The sequence below is a fragment of the Penaeus vannamei genome, chromosome 33, assembly GCF_042767895.1.
Source record: "Penaeus vannamei isolate JL-2024 chromosome 33, ASM4276789v1, whole genome shotgun sequence".
NCBI classification, from domain to species: Eukaryota; Metazoa; Arthropoda; class Malacostraca; order Decapoda; family Penaeidae; genus Penaeus; species Penaeus vannamei.
In genome coordinates this window covers 4,141,767-4,156,411 of record NC_091581.1, presented here as the reverse complement: position 1 = coordinate 4,156,411, position 14,645 = coordinate 4,141,767, and the positions used below count along the sequence as shown (strand labels likewise).

Sequence of the window (14,645 nt, the reverse complement as noted above, 5' to 3'; positions counted from 1 at the left end):
GAGAAAGAGAGAGAAAAAGTTTGTGTGTGCATGTTAGAGTGAGTGAATTAAGCAAATGGCTCCCAGAAATAAGGGAATATGGATACACCTCATATTTTTCCAAAGCTTGAATAGAACAGATAGTTAACTTGGAGAGTTTTAGTACTATCCCTGTTGCTTGTGTCATCATAGATATCTTTTAATCGAATTGAGAGGGCTTAATATGTCTCATACAATTTTACCCCTTAGACCTGTAGAAAAAAAGATAATGACATAATAACCTATACCGACTTTGATCATTTGTTGATTTCTTTAAAATGTTCATCCCTCTTGATATTAGATAAATGCAATGTATAAAAAGCATCTTGTGATTGCTGTAGAGGTTAACCAGGCATTATAGGCTTTTATTTTTGATGGTAATTAGATTTTAGTCATATCTTTATTTTGTTACTGGGTACTCCAGCCAATTTACACTTACAGAGTCAAGGCTGAGTATGATATCCAGAAGAACAAAGATAACTTTCACGATTAACATTCATTATGAACTATGAATCTTTTAGTTTTAGGCCTTTTAATAGTTAGCATGTATCTTTGATAGCTCTATGCTGAGCTTTTACTGTATTGGTTCTCATGATATGATTTAGTTTGTTTTCAAAAATGTGTTGTGATCAGTGCATAATTTGCAAACTCTTCTAGGAACCCACTGGCTCAGATGGAGGAGGAAAAGAACGAGCACACCAACCGCATGAAGAAGATGGAGGCAGAGATGGAGCAGGTCTTCGAGATGAAGGTCAAGGAGAAAATGGGAAAACTGAATGAGCTAGAGCAAGACGTATGTAAAATGCATTTTTTTTTTTTTCCCCCTCTCTCTCTTTCTCTTTTATCTTTCTAATTGGTAAATATTGATTGATTTATTTTGATTTCAATCTTTCCATTTAGTAGGAAATGTTGAGAAATATAGTCTGTAAATTTTAAGCATATTTTTGTAATAGTAGTGATGGTAGAGAAGGTTATTTTCCAAGATCAATAGGATTTATTGCGATTTGATTGACAGCTACAAAAACGCAATGAGACTATGCGTAAGAAGCTTGAGTCAGATACCTTAGAATTAGAAGAAGAACGAGAACGATTTGAGCGAGAGAAGAAGGCATGGGAAGCTGCCAATAACATCACCGTTGAGGAGCTGCACCGGAAGTCTTTAGAATCCATCAGTAGAGAGTGAGTAATGCCTCTTTTTTTATTAGGTTCATCGTTTATCCTTTTATTTATTATTATTTATTTTTCTTTCCTTTTCTTGGTAGATTTTTATTATTCATTATTATTATTCAGATAGTGTTTTCGTCAACAATAATGATTTACTATCTACAGTATTTCCGTATCCCCAGTTTGAAGCACGAGTTGAAAGTAAATATTCATTATATTTTTCAAAAAATACAGTTTCTCTTCATTTCTACTGGACCAATTTATACTTTTTTTTGTATTTTATTTACAATTAGTTGCATGTTAAAGGTAAGTTAGACCATAGGTAATGTATCATGCTGATGCTTCTGTTCACAAGATATGGCCCCTGTTTTTTGCGCTTGTTGAAATATGCGCTGATTAACACCAGGTTGTACTTGCTAATTCCGTCTTAGTTGAAGAACGGGAAGATAACCAGTAAGGAAACTTAATTGATTATCAATTCTGGCTTAAGCAGAGTAACATTCCCCTCATCCCCATCCTCTTTGTCGTCTTTCTTTTCCCTGCTCTTTATTCTCTGATTGTCGGAATTACTTTGGATGAGAGAACTGGCATAGATTTTACCAGCCATAAAGAGACATTGGGGGGATTTGCTCATAATACGGTCAATATATTGCTTATCTCAATGTTTCAGTATTTAGTTGCCAAGAAATTACGATTATTAAATATTGTATATTAGTTGAATAGCAATAAATTTAAAATTGTAAGACTATTTGTTTATTATTTGTTAGTTTACATCATGGAAATATCCGAGAGGTAATTGTTATGTTGAAATATTTTTGGCTTTTTTTTTTTTTTCTTCTCCCCCCCTTGCTCTTCTGTATGGCTTCTCTTTTTCTACTTCATATATATGTCTCCTTTAGCCAACAGGAAAATCTAATATTTATCAGGACATGCTTTTACACTGTATAAGTCATGTATATGTGCCCAGTCACTTCCTTATTTTGATATGCAATGCTTAAGCCAGTTACTTACGTGATTACTAAATAGGGTTGATATGTATTCTTTGAATCTGCAGGCTTTTTATATAATGTCATTGATTTCAAAATCATCAGGATGCCATGGTTGGTTGCATTGCAAATTGGCTTTTTATTTAATCCACATTTAACCATTTAGTTGATATATTTTTGCAATATCCATTTTTATGCCAACTTTTTTTTTTTTAGTTCCAACTTCAACATTTAACTATTTCTATTTTGAATAGCAACAGCTTTCCCTGCTAGCTTGTTCGTTTCTTTAAGATTCTTTAATGTTTAGACATTTATAAAATTATTAATGTTTTGCAGATGTCATGAAGTGAAAGTACTTTGCTATAAGAAACTATATTAACAGTGACCATTTGTCATTCTTTCTCTCTGCCCTTTTCTCATACAAAAAGTTACTTTTATATGTAATGAACCTTTTTTAAAGACAGCATCCCAGTTCAGGTCTCACTTATTTTTTTCCAATAGTTTATATTTTGCTTACCTGAGAATTTTAGCTTCACTTATTCTTTTCACTGAGGATGTGAGAGGTAATGTTTCCCACTCATGATCCTTCTGTAAAGGTTTTTGAATCACAACAATTAACATTTAAGCCTTCCATTGTAGTGTTACTGTATGATTAATACCACTAACCCTTTGAATGCTACATTCAGATTCAACCTCAGCCCATAGACAAATAGCAGTATCATTTTTGTGTGTGTGTGTGTGCGTGTGTGTGTGTGTGAAAAAACTCACACTACCATCCAGGCTGACTGCAGTGCTCACCAAATATGAGAAAACAGGTGTGACTTTAAACAGTTAAGATTTAAATTTGATCATAATTATAGACAAGTAGGGTATATTCATTATGGAAAAGTGGTTTTGCTAAATTCAGTATATAGGTGGCTGAATTACAAGTGTAAGGATTCATAATCTATTTTCATCTGTCTGTAAGCATCCCCCCTCCATGATATTCATAGAATTTTTTACTCCTTCAGTTAATGTATTGTTCATACAGATTCAAGCTAGATTTTTTCTGCTTAACCCATTGGATTCAGGTGACTCTTTGCCTGCACATGGACCAAAATTAAGGCTTACTTAAGTGGCAACTTTCTCGGGTGTGTGGCTTGTAGGCCCAGCCCACACAAACACTCATGTGCAATATTAAGATTTCTTTGTCTTCCCTTAGCATTATTATTATTTCTTTTTCTGCATAAGTGTTTGCTTATTTGCCATTTTTCAAGGTCTGTATTTGATATGCTATATCTGTATAATAATTGATTGTTTTCCTTGAGCAAACTCCTTAAACTCCTTATTATCTTTGTAGACAGTCTACAGCTCTGTTCAGTAACAGAGACATTGTGTAACACTGTATTATTTGTCTTCTTAAATATCTTTGTGTTATTCAATATTCTGAAACACACCCTGTGTTGCTGGTCATGGTGGGGCAGTAATAGGATCCTGAGCATGGAAATACTATCCTCCCTGGAGGTAGCACTCTACCGGCCATGGATGGAATATCCCACTTTCATTTACCATTGGAATTCATGCAAGAGTGCCATCCTAAATGCCCAGTAATTCTAAACTTCCTCCAAGAGCTTAGTGCAATCATAGAGAACCCTTCCTGTCACCCTGTCTTTCAAATTTTTCATAATGTTATAATCCCATTACCCCAGCCCTCAGCCAAATTTTTCTTGGCATGACAGTCGCATCACCTGGATCCAATGCTTAAGGTAGCATGCATTTTTTTTGAGGATAGGTTTCTTGGAAGGATAGGTTTCTAGGAATGAGTGCATGGTAAAAGTAAAAGAAAAATTTCAGTGTAGTTCACAAGGCAGAAAGCCATTACCTAGCCTTCTCTCGTCTCCACTACATCAAATACACGTCTCGTGTAAGTAAAGATGCAATCAGTCTTTTAAGCTTATAGATTTAGATAGTCCAATAGCAGATACTGATATGATTGATTTTGTCAGCAGTAGGCTTGTAGGGTAATCTGTTTTATTTTTTTTAGTTCTTAAGTGATACTGAAACAGTAGTTCTAGTCTTCAGGGATACTTGAGCCTATAAGAGAAATCATTCTAAATCAGGAAGGACTTACTTGATTATTTTGAAATTCCTATTTCTGGTGGCTTTACACTCTTCTGCATTGAAAAGTAAAAAACTTTCTAGAATTAATGGCAAGCAGCAGTAAATTAGAACTGTAGATTTAGCTCATTTGTTTGTTGATGATCCATTTTTTAGGGCAGAAGTATGAGGTTCATGTTACAGGTAACTGGTAAGGTAAGTTCAGGTTGAGAGTTTTGGTGAAAAGAGTTCCTGTTATTATACAGAAATGATTTTCAGACCCCCAGTATTTTATGAATGTGTCTTATATCTCCCCATGATTAGACGATTTTTGGGACTGCTTTCTACCCTCTTGTGTCATTTTTTATCTAATAAATGGTTACTGATATTAGTGTGGACTGAAATTTTCATGATATTGATGTCTTATGTGATATTTTGTAACTGTAGAAATGTGTAGTAGTTTATAAATGTCTTTATCTGTATATGTGTGTGTTTGTATAATTATATATATACACATACATATATACACAAACATGCATATGTTTATACATATACATATATAGGTAGCTACATCTATATTTTTATTTATTTTTTATTTGAAATTGCAAATATATTAGTACAGATTTTAGGAACTGTATGCTATATTTAAAGATATGAATGTGATTTGATCCAGATCTGTGGATATGTCCAAGGGTTGCAAATCTTAATACATAGCATGAAGATTTTTCTGAGACCTCAAGGCAAGTTCCAGACTTTTGTAGAGCCTCATCCAGAGTGTAAATTGAATTAGCAAAGGAATACCTATGTCAGTATTAAAAAGCAAATTACTTATCCCATTAAAAAGTATTAGGACTGGGTCTGAGGTCTCAAGAGTCCTTTTGTCTTCCACAACTTTTCAAACATAGGGAGTGCAGAATCAACCGTTATGCCAGCTTTTTTATTCAGGCAGTCAACAGAATGTGAAAACATCAGAAACCTTTCTTTTCATAGGCATCAGAGACACCATTTCACTTTTCTTACACTCCACAAATGTTTACTTTGGTATCATCACTAGATAGCCACGGATGGTTCTGAAGGACATTTATTGGGCGTACACTTACTCTCATTTCCCTATGATTACATTTTTAGACATTATTGCTAAGGAATAGAGAATCACATTTTGTAGCCAACTTACTTGCATGATAAATGATCACAATAAGCAGTGTCTCCTTCCTTTTGCTCTTTAATTTAAAGCTAGTTAAAGTTTGCATTTGCCTGCTTGATGTAAGAGGAATGAATGATAGGTTATGGAGTTCAGTCAGTACCGAAGTGTGATTTCTTGTCACATTGGAGCATTCGTTGAGCATTCGTGTTCTTCAATAGCATAGATAGCAGCTAAACATAAACAGACACTGTCGTTTTTATTCAGTCTTGTCAGATATTCTGTTTAGATCAACTTTTAAGATTTCTTTCATTCTCATCAATAGTTTTGTGCCAGTGCAACTTTAAATATTGTTATATTTAGCTCTTTCAGATTATGAGTATTATTTCTAGGTATAGATGTGTTCCTTTTATTTTATGAAGTAGATAGTATTTTCCTTGTGGTTTGTGTGTTTACATTTACATCCATATCATTTGTGTGTGTCACTGAACTGACTAAATGGTGCATGACTGAATAGCAAGGCTTCATGGCTAAGATCCATATACAGCATTGATGTACAGTATTTTTTTCAAATGAATGAAAAGTGTAAAAGATTAGGAATCACTGCAGCACTTGAGAGAAAAGAATAGAAGGTGCACAGTAGCTCAGAGAATTTCTTTTAACAAACTTAATTGCAGTAACACCAGAATGAGTGTGCACTAACCTTGGGCTACCTCCCACTAACAGGACCTCTTCTCTGGCGTCATCCAGCAGTGCTTCGGGAAGTTCTCAAAAGAGCTCCCCTAAGTTCTCTCGTACCTACTCTCTTCCCAGACATAAATTCAAACAGAATGAGCAGTGTAACCAGCAGTAGTGGGGCAAGATACCTTGTCTGGATTATGAGGGTTACTGATACGTAATAGCACACCTTGTTATAATTTTTTTTTCCCCATTACTATACTATTTTCAAGTTTTTAAAAGGATTGATCTTTTTTCTTACTTATTTTGCCAGTTGCTGATTTTTTTTTCTTTTATTTTAATTTTTATTATATCTGCCAAAATGTTAAGCAAATATGTTTTGATTTTCAATACCTTTAGTTCGTTTCGTGTTAGCGAACATTTATCATATCCACCAGGAAAAAAATGTATATGCAATGTATAGATATATGGATTATCTATTCTCAGATTAGCATTATTATGATAAACTTAGAAACTATGATCTGATACTCAGGCAAGTTAATTTTTATTGACTGCAATATACATAAGTTTTGTATAGAGTACTTCAAATATCATCACCTTGATATGATTTTACAACTTAGTAAAGTGCAGTTAATCTCAGAGCATTTATTTATATACATCTATTTTCCCCGTAATAATCATAGATTCAGGTATGGTAAAACAGATACACAAATGTGTATTTTTACAAATAAGTAATGCATTATTCACTAGATCAGTGAAAGGAAAGAAATGATGTAGTAATGTATTCACATATAGTTCATAAGATACTCCAGAGTTGTGAAAAAATATATATTAGGAAGTTATTTTAAGATTAATATGCATGAACATTTTTTCCAATGTAATAGCTAAAGCAGTTTTAGCAGGAATCAAAATGTACTAGTAATCAGGAGTGAGAGAGAGTTACTGATAGCTTTGCTAGATATATCTTGAAGGAATCCAGATGTGTCCATTGGAAAATGGAAGTATAATATGAAATATTCTTTTTTTTATGTTTGTGGAAATGTATTGTTAAAGTTTTGTTCATAATCCGTTGATTTACCCTGACGATTTATCTGATGCATTTCTGGCAATATATGTTAAATGTTGATGTTTTAACTTGTGTGCCACTTCAGTCATACTAAGAACAAGAAGGCACACAAGACAGAGACAAATCTAAGTCTATGGTTGGCATTATTATGACATACATAGTTACAGTTTCCATGGCTCATAGAGGTTAAGCAGTTTTAGTGGGGCATTACTGTAGTATGAATTAGTGACCTATTTTCAAATAAAAGGAAGTTGATTGCTCTTTAAATATCTTTTCTTTCATGTAACACATCTGGCCTCCACTGTGATATAGAATATGAGATCAGGCATTTTCATTATAAACACCTTTGCTGCTTGCAGGCCACTAGCAAGAACTACTAGTTTGTGAGAGGCAGGTGAAGAGTAAGACATCAAAAGGTTAACGTTGTAAGATCCAATATTTTATTACCTTTTTGATCATGTATAGACGTACTGTTAAGTATTCTTAAGAGGAAAAAGAGGACCTTTGTTAATAAATTTTATATTTCCAAAATTTCAAACTACTGCAGATGCAGTATTGTTGAACAGTTGGTGCAGAAGAATGAGATGGTAGGAGACCTGGCCTCATGTAAACTGAGTGATGAGCACAAAGCACCAATTGGATGAAAAAAAAAAAACACTTTCCTCAAGGCTTTTCTCTCACCTATATGCCTTTTGGAAGCCTTAAATAAACACAGCTTTTTCAGGAAGCATGAGTCACCTACTTTTTGTTCCTTCTCAAGAGAATGCCTACTAATGCCTTATTACACCCCTCAACAGGACATCCTGAGCCAGCTTGCTTTTCTGGCAGAACTTGCACTCCTTGCTTGCATCTTCTCTTAGTGCTATAAGAAATTCAAGTGAACTGGTTTACAGCTTTTGGGCAGATAGTCACTTTGTTTCTGTTTGGCCTAAACTCTCCATGACCTCTTTAGGCTTATCTGTAATTTCTTTCTATGGTGGATCTGGTCTGGTTATCATATCACTTTATCTTGTATCTGAAAAGATGTAATTTCTTTGGAAGGAAAAATCTCTCATCATTTATGAAAGCATCCCAAAGTTGTGGACATTTTACAATAATGTACCTAATTGAACAGGAAATATAATTAAGAAAGGCACATTAGGTCTCATATGGAAGTTATTTTCTTTGTAATACTCAGCTCAATGTCATTGTTAGTATTATTTTTCATTACTGTAATTTGATGATTAATTAGTAATACTTTCTAATTTATTTATTGTCACTGTTTATATCACTGTCCTATTACTGTTCGTTTTACTTTTTCTTTTCGTTATCACTGTCAACAGAGTTTTTACGGAAGTCATTGACCAAACACATCTTATTGTAAGCTATTTGCAAGTCCATGTAGAATGATTTTTATTTTGTTAGATTTCTTATTTTGTTATTTTGATTTTCATATTTTTTTCTTATGTATGCCTGTGTATATATATGCATATGGGTGTGTGTATAAAGAAAGAAAGAAAAAGAAAGGAAAAAAAATTGTATATATATGTAATATATATCTATATATATGTATGTGTCTGTGTGTGTGCATATCTACATATGTATATGCGTATATCTATATATGTATATGTGTATACCTATGTGTATGTGTATATCTATGTATGTATATGCATATATGTATGTGTATATCTATGTATGTATCAATAAGTGTGTATGTATATATATATATATATATATATATATATATATATATATATATATATATATATATATATGTATATATATTATAATTTTGCTGTTTATATTACACACACCCAGATAGATCCCTGCACATATATGCAAATTCTTATGAAATGAAACACAACCATATTAAGAAAGGAACATTAGATCTTGTTTCATGCCATACAAGACTCCTTACCTTATGATAAGACGGAAATGGAAGTGCATACATGCCCTATGTCCATATATGTAATGTTTAAACTTAGTATTCAGGATTTATTTCTTCATCAGTAACATTTTGTAGACTTGGTATTCTCTTTTGAATCAACCTTTACTTAGATATTTCTTTTCTCAACTTCTTTAGTAGTGTTGTTATATAGTGCAAGTAGATATATATATATATATATATAGAGTATTTATAAAATTGTATTTCAGCACATTGTATTATCCTTATGATATTGTAATCTTTGATATTTTAAATTCAGTTATCAGCATTGGCTGGAAATTTTGTTCTTGGAAGTATTTTGAAATGTTTTTTGCAGAAAGTCATTTTGAAAAGATTTTTTACACATACTCATAAACATATACAATATAGGCATATGCATATTTAACATTTACATGCTTAAATAGGGTCACATAGTTTCACACTGATAAACACCGCATATTCTCATTATTCTGATTATTTTGATTATTGTTATTATCACCATTATAATATGGTTAGCAAATTATTGCTAGCTTTTGCAGCCTATTTTATTTTCATGTTATTTGTGTGAGACCCATTCTTAAACATTATCATTTCTTACAATTTAAAATTCATAACCAGAAGATTGAGTAGAAAACAGTAGAATTGTCATGATTAATAGGCTACATACAATGTATACACTGTAGATTAAAATTATATTATTTTTATATATTCTGTCTAATAATGTTATCAGGCTATATTTTTGGCTTGCATAGCGATTAGGCTTTTTATCATTTTTTTCTTTTGTGTGTGTGTGTGTTTGTGCGTGTGTGTGTATTTGTCTAAGTTTATGTTTATATCTGAGTCACTATGATTGCCTTCACTATATATGTTTGCATCTATTTGAGTATGTGTGTGTCAGCATTCATGTATGTTGTTGTTCATGAGTGTGGGTGTCTCAGTGGGCATGTACATGCATATTTAGTGTGTGTATGTGCATGTATATGTATATGTATACGTGTGAGTGTGTGTGTGTGTGTGTGTGTGTGTGTGTGTGTGTGTGTGTGTGTGTGTGTGTGTGTGTGTGTGTGTGTGTGTGTGTGTGTGTGTGTGTGTGTGTGTGTGTGTGTGTGTGTGTGTGTGTGTGTGTGTGTGTGTGTGTGTGTGTGTGTGTGTGTGTGTTTTTATCTGTCTTTGTCAGTCTGAAAATCTTGAGTAAATGAATCTGAAGAGTTAAGAAAGTAATAAAATCAAGTATGGACATTTTGATTTACAGAAATATACATTCATTCATTAACAGTCACATTTTCATGTATATGCATGCATTCATGCTCACACAAAGACACATATGAAGTCACAGGCATAAACACATTCACATATACACAGATGCGCTGTGCACACACACGCACATACGCGCGCACACACACACATACACACACACACACACACACACACACACACACACACACACACACAAATGCACATGTACAAACATGCAAAATCAAACTGAAGCTCACTCACACAAACAATGCATTATAGTAAAATTGACCTTAAGTGCTAATTGCTTTCATACCAGTGCTTTCTGCATACATTCAACTGGTTATAGAGAATGTTTCTGGGCTACATATTTTTTTGCAGTATTACTTTAGTATTAGTAGTTCTGTTTTGTGGTGTATGGGAGTATTATTATGGTTGTTGATCTTCTTTTATTTCTTTCTTCAACAGGCATGTGGATGGGAAAGAGAAAACCAAAAAGAAGAAGGGGCTGTTTTAAAGCCACAGTTGCCAGTTCATAAAAGCTCATATTACCACTTGAAGCACCTGCACACCCTCACCTGCCTCAACCTCAGTCCCTTTAAAGATTACACAGTCATCTCATTTGCTTAATTGATTGCCTTTGAATTTTGTTGGGACTGTAATCATCTCTTTGTTATAGATAATTTTTATTTTTATTTTTATTTATTTTTTTTAGAAGATTGTTCACATATTATTTAAATGAATAAAAGAAAGTATTCACTCGTACATTTGAGATTGGCTTAGTCTTACAGGGGCAGGCAGTGTTCCTCTCGGTCAGCAGAAGATTATGGTTGTCTCTCCCATAACCCCCATTGCAACTTTGACATCCTCCTGCAGTCATTCTTTAAGGTTGTTCACAAAAGAAGACTCATGTATATCCCTATTTCCATATCAGGTTTTGTCAAAGTGTGGGGATTTGAAGGGGAACCAAAAAGTACGTTTTCTTCACATGGCTTACCAATACCAGTCTTTATTTACGTGGTTGGATTACCTGTGTGAAGTGATAACCATAATCTTCCCCCTCCCCCTCCCTTCCCTCCCCTTTCAAGTCATAGATATCAGTATCATCATCCTTTTAAAAACTGCTCTGTAGTGGCACATATTCCATTGACCAGCCAAAGGATAAGCCCTCCTGTCATGTAAATGCTGTCTGGGAGTAATTTTGTAAAATATGTAATGAATCCCTTGTTTAATGATTATCTGATATCAGATCCCTAAAACGGCATGAAGTAAAAGAGAAATGGGGACTCTCAAAGATTTTTTTTTTCCCGTATATTTTTTCTACTTTTTCTATTCTTGTATTTAATGATTTCCTTTATTCTCTTAATTACGCTCTTCATTTCACACGTACACTTAAAATTGGACATTTTTAAGTACATTGGTGTGAGATGTTTTTGTTTTGAGACACAGTAGTTGTAATATGTGGAGTGTCTTCCCTGGCTGGCCATCACGCTGTCAAGTATGAGAGGTACAGGATGTGACTACTTTGCAGTGTCTTGTTTTATCTTGTAGTTCCTAAGGGAAATAAAGATTGATAATTTTCTGGAGACTCTTTGAGATACTAAGGTGGTGAATTATAACTAGTTAATGGTAATTGGTTTTAACTCATTTGTAAAGTGGAAATAGTGGCTTCTAATGTAAGGAAACACTCACTTTGTATACTCATTTGATTACCCTTCTCAATAGACTAAACTACCTTATAGTTGAAGACATTCAGAAAAATCTGGAAGATGCATTTCACATCACATTAGCAACACCAGGATTCCCTTCACATGCTTCAGGAGCATTGGTATTATGGCCATAATAGATTGCCATATTGAAGGAAAATGGTAATAACAGTAAAGAGTCACATCCCTGCAAACTGTACATACTGTACTTAAAATTATAAGAGTTTAACGTTTATGTAAACATTGGGTATTACATACAGTGTTAATTATGTATTGTTTTTGTATTGTCTTTATACTCTTTATGTTTTGTTAGATTGGATATAGTTAACATCTATTTACTAGTCGTTTCCATTATTTTTTCTCTCTCTCACTCTCTTTAAAAGGCATATTCAGTTCATTGCTAGGCCCACTGCCATAGAGCTGTAAATAAAATGTACAATGAGAGCAGACCTGAACAAACTGCTTCATTCAGAATCATTTTTAATCTTCTGTATTTATCTTTATGTAAAAGTGTGTGCTTTACTGAAATGGTCTGAGAGATTTGTAATATACAGATAGTCATTCTTCTTCATCTTTAGTTTATCATCTTTCATTTACTTACAAAATTGTTTTCCCAGTATTACTGTGAATCAGCACTGCATATCTGATATCACATAAGACCATAATTGTATAGTGAATGTCCTCCAATATTCTTGATAAGGGCAGTCACGGAAAAGGATTGTCATTGAGGACGGCAAGTTAACCAGTCTAGCTGCTTTGAAAATGTAGGTGCATTTTTCATACATTTCTCTTGAGATGGTGTGATAAAATTTTGAAAAGGAAAGTGAACTGCCTTACTAAAAACTCTCCTGTAAGAGTAAGATATGAGACAACACAGTACTGCCTTTATTGTATGTCGTCAGTGTGTCATATGAAATATGGAGTTAATCTTTTATAGTCAAATAAATACGCTATGATGCATCTCTTTCTCTCTGGTTAAGGCATGTCAGCAGTGTAATTTTGTATAGATTAATATCAGTAAATGTCATGTGTCACATATTTATTTATTATCCTTTTTTGTGAAATTGTGTTGTTACATTCTTTAATTATGGTGTTTTATAATTTAAATTTGGAAACTGGGCATTACCAAGGACTCCTCCTTATTGAAAAAGAAGCAACACATACCGAAGTGTAAGGTATTGTGATATGACATACACCTAATACTGAAAAGCTAAGTCCAATACAGACTTAGTGAATTAGAGGAGTTCATTACAAAAAATATTTTAATTGGTCAAAGTTGTTTGATTTTTTAGAAGAAAATTATGTAAAAAAAAAAAAAAAAAAAAAAAAAAAAAAAAAAAAAAATATATATATATATATATATATATATATATATATATATATATATATATATATATATATATATATATATATATATATATAAAATATGTCCATAGAAACTACCATTCCTTTTTGTAGTTTTGTTGGTGTGGTTAGTAGAAATATAATATGGACCAGGAGACCAGTAAGTTATGTGTTATAGAAAATTTAACATTGAGTGAAATGTTAAAACACAGAAAACATTAAATACAGCTTGTCACACAAAGCTAACTTGGGTATACACACTATAAGTATTGCTACATCTGATTTTCTAAAATGATTTTATATGAAAATGGCTCTAGCAACAGTTACATGGAATGAAAACTAAATTGAATGACCAAAAGGATCATCTAAATACTATTACAATATATTAACACCACAAGTCTGTAGGTTTAATATCTGACACTTAATAGGATTGAGACCATTCATCTAATATATAAATACAGGTATTGACAAAAATGTAATGAAGAAACAAGGTTAATACCTAGACCAGAAAAGTAATTAAAAGTTATGAATAATATTTAGTCAGATTTTTTCCTTACAATATGCACATTCCTTTAAGACACACACACATACAAATAATGTACAATGACATCAGCTCATCTTCGCCATACAATACGAAGCTTAATCACAAAAAGCTGGCGAAGTTGTTTCCTCCATATATTTATCTACATCTGTCTCTGCAATCTGGCAGCAGATCCAGCAACCTTCATGTAAACATCCTCCTCACCCTGCCCCCGTCTCCCATATCCAAAATAGTCTCATCTCTGACCCTTCTAAAGTTAATACTGAACTAGGTACCTATTTTAGCAAGGTCAGCAGTGGCTTTCAGCTTATCTCACCAATTCGGTTTGGCTTTTGTCACGGAATAAGCACAGCTGATCCTTTTGCCTATTTCGAAACAGAAATCACATCAGCATTTGCGAACTGTCATTCGGTAGTAGCTATCTTTTTCGATCTAGAAAAGGCATGTGGTATCACATGGTGTCCCCCCAATCCCTTGCCCATTGTTGTCGTGGGGGGCTTAGGAGACGGAGACTGAGACCCAGTGCAGGGATCTCCCCTGTCTAGGGCCTCAGTCGACTCAATTAATTTTGCATGGTCTTTTCCCCCTCCAGCTTTTTGTTTCTGTCGCCCTACTATCTACTTCCTAAGGTGTAAGAGCCGTGCTGAAAGGATGAAAGGCTAACCTTGTGCCAGTCCTTAACGGCCAGCGGGAACCATGGGCATGGTACTCCCCTGATTTAGTTGTCTAGCCCTTACCCCCGTACAGGGCTCTGGGGGTGTGGACAGTTTATTTCCTTTTACATAATCA

At 33.6% G+C, this 14,645-nt stretch overlaps 1 protein-coding gene across 14 annotated transcripts in view; it reads left to right on the top strand.

Annotated features, from left to right (window-relative positions):
* The window catches only part of pnut (septin 7-like protein pnut), a 195,998-nt gene extending 182,993 nt beyond the window's left edge, over positions 1–13,005 (top strand). For 7 of the 14 annotated variants that reach the window (XM_070144904.1, XM_070144902.1, XM_070144901.1 and 4 more), the window contains 3 exons: positions 676–811; positions 1,034–1,197; positions 10,734–13,005. In XM_070144904.1, coding sequence (XP_070001005.1) covers positions 676–811; positions 1,034–1,197; positions 10,734–10,782 — 349 coding nt within the window. In that variant the 3' untranslated portion in view covers positions 10,783–13,005. Of the gene's footprint in view, positions 1–675; positions 812–1,033; positions 1,198–6,111 lie in introns of all 14 variants that reach the window. The other 7 variants (XM_070144900.1, XM_070144898.1, XM_070144896.1 and 4 more) reach the window with 1 other exon arrangement.
* The last annotated feature ends 1,640 nt before the right edge of the window (positions 13,006–14,645 follow it).